The sequence below is a fragment of the Myotis brandtii genome, unplaced genomic scaffold, assembly GCF_000412655.1.
Source record: "Myotis brandtii unplaced genomic scaffold, ASM41265v1 scaffold154, whole genome shotgun sequence".
NCBI lineage: Eukaryota > Metazoa > Chordata > Mammalia > Chiroptera > Vespertilionidae > Myotis > Myotis brandtii.
Window position 1 is genome coordinate 4,937,069 of NW_005355584.1, and position 7,433 is coordinate 4,944,501.

The window sequence follows — 7,433 nt, forward strand, 5'->3', positions numbered from 1 at the left end:
ACAATATATATGGAATAGTTACTATGTATGTATGTGACTTGATATCAATCAGTTCCCTTGATAAGATATCAAGGAAATAGTACAAATATTACAAATAAATGTAAGGATACAGCAGAGTTTTCAGTTTGTTTTGTATAACTTTTTAACTTTTCTGATGCTTGATATAATTAGATTTAGCTTAAACATTTTTTTCCCAAACAAGTAAATATGTAATCTATACAGGGTTCCATGAGTTTTCAGGCCAATATTCAATAGGCTTTTATTACTTTTGCTCTTAGCAGTCATAATAAGCACAATTTTTAAAATTTAAATGATTTCATTATACATGAGCATATAAATAAAAAATATTAGGATGCAAAAAACAAACAAAAAACCCTCAGCAGTTACAATGGTAAACACAGTTTCTCAGGACCTAGATAGTTGAATCATCAGGGATGTGTTTCAAATTAGAATATATTTTAAGTTAAAAAATTGTTATTTTTTTTTTAAAAAAGCATTTATAGTTAGTAGGGCTAACCTTTACCAACTAGGCCAACTTACTATCATAATGCAAAAAAAAAATTGATAGTTCACTATTTACCTGTGCTAAAAATGCTATAGCTGTATATTTTTATAAAATATTGGCATACCTACTAGAACAGAAAGGTGGGCTTGAGCCACAAAAGATAATCAAATAACATAACTGAGTTCATGTGAAAAATGTATAGATTTGCATATGTTCATATTACCATTCATAAAAATCAGATGATACTTCAATATAACACCACAGTGTTACCACACTCTTTGAGAAAATGGAAATTCACATAAAAATGTCCTCCTGTCAGATATGTTAAATATTTTTCATAAACTGCATGTTGAAAAGTCAGACTTTCCAGAAACACCCTCCACACCATTGGCACCGCCTGTCATCAAGGTGCCTGACAGTCCTCAGGTCTCAGTGTGGCCCTTACAATAGTCTGGTAAGCTGGGGGGAGGGGGTCACAGGGGTCATGGTCCTCGTGCCAAAGGTGGGGTAACTGAGGCTCGGAGATGGGGCTGCTCAAATTGGGCGGCAAATATCACACCTGCCTCTTTTTACTAATTGAAGGAAAATCAATTTCAAAGTTTGCTCTGACCTATATATTTTTGTAGACCATACACAGGAGCTTCATCACAGGACCCGGGCAGACGTGACAGGGAGTTATAACAACTGCAGAAACACCAGTGTCACCACTTCTTCCTAATGTAGTCTTTGGCATCAGCTCAAAAAAAAAAAAAAGAGTGTAATAAACAGAATGAAGCATTTTACCTAACAAAATAAACTCCTGAAATATACTTATTTTTAGATCAGTCAATTTAATAACTTATTTATTAGACAGACAGTATAACCAAATGACAGCCTCTATGTAATAAAGTTGTAAATACAAAGAAATGCGTGTATTCCGTATTTGTAAGCAATAAAAATAACAAGTACTCATATATCTTTCACTCTCTGAAGTGCTGTATTATCTTCTAATGAGGTTTGCTGTTTGTTTTAAATTGAACAGAAGGTTAAGGAAATGAGAGAAAGAGGACTAAATAACTAAGGGCAATAAAATACAGAGAAAATATATTAGCCAGCATCCTGCTGTTTATGTTATCAGCATTCATAAACAATGCTTTTGCTCAGAAGTATCTCTAGTGATCACAGAGCCAAAACACCCCAAGTGTCTTTGGGTTGATATTTCCTGATATTTCCCCCATCTTCACAAAATGTAACAGCATTTTAATTCAAATTAAATTTATTCTGCACCCTATCATGCTCTTCACGTAAGGCCAGTGAAACTCAGACCCTTACTGAAACTATAGTTTTTCATTTATATAGTCCCCACTGCATCTCTTTTTGGAAAATGAAAGCCAATGCCGTTCCAATCTCTCACATGCCTTAGAAACAACTGACTCTCTCTTCAAATGTCAGTTTCTTTTAATCACTGGTCTTCAGTTGGAACAGGGACCACATCAATGATTACATATGACAAAAGCAGACTCCTATCCACAACACCTTTTGAATGCTGTCTTTTAAATGTATCTCTTCAAAAATTGTCCTGTGTGAAAGATATTATGTACTAAGTAAAATGTATTTTATGTGTAAATTCCATCTGACCCATTACTACATCTGTGTGTGTGTGTGTGTGTTCAAACAGGCAGGGTATGGATTTACTTTTGGCAAGGTCCCTAACCCTTGGCTGATACTTACACACAATTTGGGAGTTGGGAGACAATGGGAAGGGAGAAGAGCAAGCCAGACATCAAACCCATTTATTCTGAATCTTAAATTATGACTTCTTTATCATCAATATTTTGGTTACATTGTTACACAAAGGACAAATTAACATCCGGTTTGAGGTCTCTTCTTTGACTGCTTTGGGACTAGTGACATCTCCTTGGCATAGGAATTCTGTACTCATCAACGCTCAGCTGGATTTTAATAATATTGTTATACAAGGTGCCAAAACAGGAAGGATTTGAGAAACCGCTCCTAGGGTGCCTCTGCCAATAGCTTTAACCACTGGGACTCCAGCCTGGCTTCCTCCCAGTGCACGCAGGGGGCAGGGGAGTGTCCACACCCCTCTTTCCTGGGCAGATCAGAAGGGGATCCCTGGAGAGTGGCTGGTCCTGCTGCCTTTGAAGCACCTGGTCCCAGGTGTGCTCACGCAGAGTGAATCCCAGTAAGTGAAGCATGCTGCTGCAAAGACCCAGGTCACTCCACAGAGAAGCCATATACTCGGGAGACTTGGTCACACGGCACCTGCTCTCATCTTACATGATCCAGGCCACCCAGGAACGCCAGGTTCTTAAAGTACTCCGAAGCGTTAAAAAAATATCCTGGTTGTTCATTCTCATGGTGCATCTGAGAGAATCTCTTTAAAAGAATCCAAGGAATTGTCCATTTGTCATTTTCACTTTGATATACAGGTACCTTTTGTTTGGTTGGGTCTCATCCAGGAATTCAACATACATTTCTCTCTGTCAGCCCAGCATGAAGAAGAAAAGCAGGGGTGAGGAGGGAGAGCCGAGCGTAGAAAGCAAAGTAAAGCTCTTCGAGGACACACACACACACACACACACACACACACACACACAGTACAGAACGAAAGTCCAGTCCGATCGTGCAAAACTCGCATCTCCAGATAAAGCACTTCCGACAGGATCACAATGCCCCTTCCCCTCCCCAGTCCTCCCATTCTCCCAGGGAAACACACAGAATGAAAGCCAAGCCATCCTTTTTCTTAAGGCTGAACAGACACACAGAGAACACATTTCACGGACTGGCCAGTGGGCGGTGACCTGCAGGGCTCTTGCTTTGAGTGCAGCCAGCCCCCTGCAATCCATCTTGAGGTCTGGACACTCCTCACTCCGGACAACAATACAGCGTCCATACAAAAGAAGAAATCGCAGAGGTCCCAACAGTAAAATCCCAGATCGACGTTACAATCACCGGTACAAATTGCTCAGGTCCATAGTGTCATTTCTCCTGAAGACCTTATCGTCTAAAACTAATTAGAGGCCAGGTTCCCGAGGAATGGTCAATAGTCAAAGAAAACACTGGAGATTTGGAAGGAAATCATTCTTCTACCGCGACAGTCAGACGGAGCTTGGAAACAAGTTGTCCTGTTCTGCCAAGTTCAGGGGGTTAGGGAGGGTGGATTCCTGGGTCCAGATTACAACTTCCCCGCCACCCCAGGCTCGGCGTTTATAGGGGAAACACCAAGAAGCCGGAGAAGGTGGAGTACTTCCAGCCTCCCATGAGGTTGCCCCGCTCCAGTTTGAGGTGCACCTTGTCCTCCCTCTCCATCAGCAGCAGGACCCCATTGCTGGCTGCTTCTCTGGTCACGTCCTGGTCTCCTGCGAATGCTGAGATCACTGGATAGCCGTTCTGCATTAAACTGACCTACAATGCAGAGGGTAGAGCTCAGCAGGCCGTGCGGGGTCCACTGTTCTCACACACCTGTCCTCTCCTTCCCCCAGCCCTTCCCCCACCCTTTCCATGGAGCCCTACTTCCCCAGGGACCTGACCCAGAGGACTTAGCTGGCTCCCAGCCCCTCCGCCTGCCTCACAGAGGGGCTGATAGGGTCTGCAGTAATGGGGAATGGTAACCCAAAGTTCAAAGGGTCCCGTTTCTGAAGCTACCCACCTGGATGGTCTGTCTGTTGTACACTTTGACCACGTGGAAGCTGAAGCTATAAATCCCTTTTCTCGGAGCTACAAATATACTGGAGGCAAGATCGAAATGGTTGCCAATATTTACTAACACCTGAAAAAGAAGAGGAACACACAGAGACATAGCAAGCCCCTCCTCGGCACACAGGGTGAACAGACTGGCACAGCAGCGACCCAGGTCCACTATGGGCTGCTCAGGCTGCCCACCCATGGGGGAGGCACTGCTGGAGTTAAAATTTCCTACAGTGGGAAGTGATTTCAAAGGTATTTCAAGGGATAGTGATTCATAAAGATGTTTCAAACTATATTCATTTATGAGTTGAAAAAGTGGGTGCTAATTTTGTGCATTGGGGGCAGAACAGAGAGAAAGGAAGGAAGACAATGAGGTCAGTAAACAACCGGATGTTAAGTCTGTTCTGAGGCTTGTGGAATGATGGGACTTCAGCATGGAGCTTTGACAAAAATTAGCGGGCCACACTGAGTGGGTAGAGAACGAGCTATGGGGCAAGAAGCCAATTAAGTGAGATCAGTTCCCTCAGATGAAGCTTCCCACCTAACTTCCTGTATGTGCTCCAGGGCGGAACAGACTGTGTCAGGTCCTGGTCTCTGTGTTCCTGCAGCCCCGGCACATGCCCTGGCAGCAAACAGTAGGTGCTCAATAATGGCTGCTGAGTGCAAGATCTCAGTCCATAAACACCTGTGGTGCCTGCTTCCCTCATTTTCCTCTGAGAGATGTTTGCTTCCTTGGATGAGCTATGACGTCATGCAATGTGCTTGAATAAATAGCAGGAGAGTCCACACAGCAGCTTGGACACCCTTGGCTCAATCCTGGGAATTCCATCAGGTGCAAGAATAATGACTAATCTAGCCATGGGATACGAGCTCACTTGGCCCTGCAAGTGGGTTTCCTCAGATCAGAGGGGATGGGAGCATGACATCATAAGTAGAACCTGAAGACCAGAGGGCCCCCCATCACAACCCAAATCTTTTTTAGAAGCTGAAGACAGAATTTGGCCACTCTGCCTGGATCCCGTCCCCACTCCTACTCACACACAAATGCACAACTCGATTAAGATACGAGAATGGCTTGCCTGGTGTTCTCAGCTTCTAAGACAAACATCCAGCAACAACAACACAGGCCTGGATGAAAGAGCCTGTCATCTGTTCAGAAAATAAATGTCAACTGAATACGTTTTGCGGTGATTTCTTAGGCACTCATTATAGATGAATAACAAGCAATTCCCAGAGCCATGTCAACTGCTGCTCAACCACAGCTGCAGGATGGTTCGGAAGGCAGCCCGCACCGGAGCTGGGGGCACCACCTCCACCCCCCTAGTCTGTGGGGTTCACATAGACACGAGGGCTCTATGCTTAGGGGTGGTGTGCCCTACTGTTCTGTGCCTCCCCAAGGCTATGCTCTCAGTGGGTAGTATGATGTTTTCACGAAGAATAAAGCATTCTCCCCTCAAGCCCTTGGAGCTGCTTCTTCCAACTCTTTACCTCAACTCTTTCACCTCAATTTTAAATTCAGGAAACTGGCAGATTCGGAGCCCTGCTGTAGAGGAAAGATCTCCCACCAGCTCAGAAAAGCAGGCTGTTTCTCCCTAACCAGGAACCAGTGGCGCACCATCCAGCCTGCCCTGCCACAGGTTCCTCATCCATAAAATGAGAACCCTGCTGCCCCTTACCCTGCCCCACATCACTGTTTTCTTGACCCAAATGAACGATGGACGTAAAAAGGTGGTGAAACTATTTGTAGGACATGGGAAGGTAAATTATAGTAACTCATAACAGAGGACTTATTAATCCAGTAAATAGTTACCTATTTCTTACTGTCTCCTTTCTTTGAACATAAAGTAAATATTGTTATGTCCTATAAATAAAAACAGATTAAAGGCAGACTCCCTCCCATCACCACCCCCAAATCCCACAAAACTTCATGAATGTACAGACTCTCCAACAACAAGGAAAACAAATGAACACACTGGCCTAAAATGAATCAAGGGTGTGTGTGCAGGTTTATCGATACTCAGGAGTGAGAGTGGGTTTATGCAGAGGGGAGGTCTCAGTGTGGACAGCTGAAGAGAGTTCCATTTGTGGAAGGCTTAGTGTCCAAAGGAATGGACTGATGCTTTCAAGTTTGGAAAGCACTATTATGTTTCAATTTGTTTCTGAAAAACAACAGAACCAAGGGGGGAGGGATCCAAGAGGAAGGTCGTGACCTCTTATCCTGAGCAGCCACACCAGAGAGGGGGTTGCCAAGGTAGGATCCTATTCATAACCCTTTGGCTTTGGCCCCAGTGGGAAAAGTTAAGTGGATTAGGGCAACAGAAGTCATCGATCCTTTTATTATTATTATTATTCCCATAACCACATTGCATATTGACATCGTGATATATTGTATTTGTAGATTGTCTTATATATTGTTTTCACTACACATTGCAGTTATATAAGAAGCTATTTCGTTTTGTATTTATATAACCATCCTGCTATTTCCCTCACACACTTGCTCACTTATTTTTCTTGAAGATAAATATCCTCTTCCCAGTCCTTTCCAAAATAAGCAATAGGCACCTCTTTTCTGAGCGTCTGGGCCTCGGGAGGACCCTCCTTGAGCGTGGAGAGTTTAAAATGCTCAGTCTCTGTGTTGGCCACCTGGGTGAGGAAGGCCCATCTACCACAAATGACAGCCCCTCACCTGGGCAAAAAGTAAACCAGGCAGTTCCCTTTTGGGAAATAGCTTTCTGATCTCTTAGCTTGATGGGGTTCTCAGTCACCAAAGTGCCACCTGAGCGGACAGTTACAAGGAAGCTATAACTTGATAAGGAAGGAATGTCAAGGAGAGCACACTAGAAACAGGAGAAAGAAGGGAGAGGCACAGGGCAGGGCAGGGCAGAGGAGGGAAGAACCTGGAACTGCAGGTCCCGGACGCGGGAAGCCCCATCCCCAGCGCCCAGGCTCCCGCCCTGTTCTCCAGGGCAAGAGGCACCGTGCGCCAACCGGCCGGCTGACCTGGTCGAAGTAGATGGTCATCGTGCGGTTGCTCATCTCCGACGGCTCGTGGTTGGTGCTCCGAGTGGCGGAGAAGGCCACTTTGGCGCTGCCAGAGCGCACGGAGATGCCAAGGGAGGACGTGACAGCACCGTCCGCCGATGGGCTGGAGTCGCACACCACCAGGCACTTGCCCTCCAGCACGATGGGCTCCGTGTCGTTCTGCGCCCGCACCGGACAGCCGGCGGGCAGCAGCAGCAGC

At 45.0% G+C, this 7,433-nt stretch overlaps 1 protein-coding gene across 1 annotated transcript; it reads right to left on the reverse strand.

Annotated features, from left to right (window-relative positions):
• Positions 1-1,221: 1,221 nt before the first annotated feature.
• Positions 1,222-7,432, reverse strand: CBLN2 (cerebellin 2 precursor; the record flags this gene model as incomplete). Its single annotated transcript, XM_005861624.1, has 3 exons — positions 1,222-3,910; positions 4,155-4,274; positions 7,193-7,432. Coding segments are annotated over 3 exons (558 nt in total), but the record flags the coding sequence as incomplete, so codon positions are not given.
• Position 7,433: the final 1 nt, after the last annotated feature.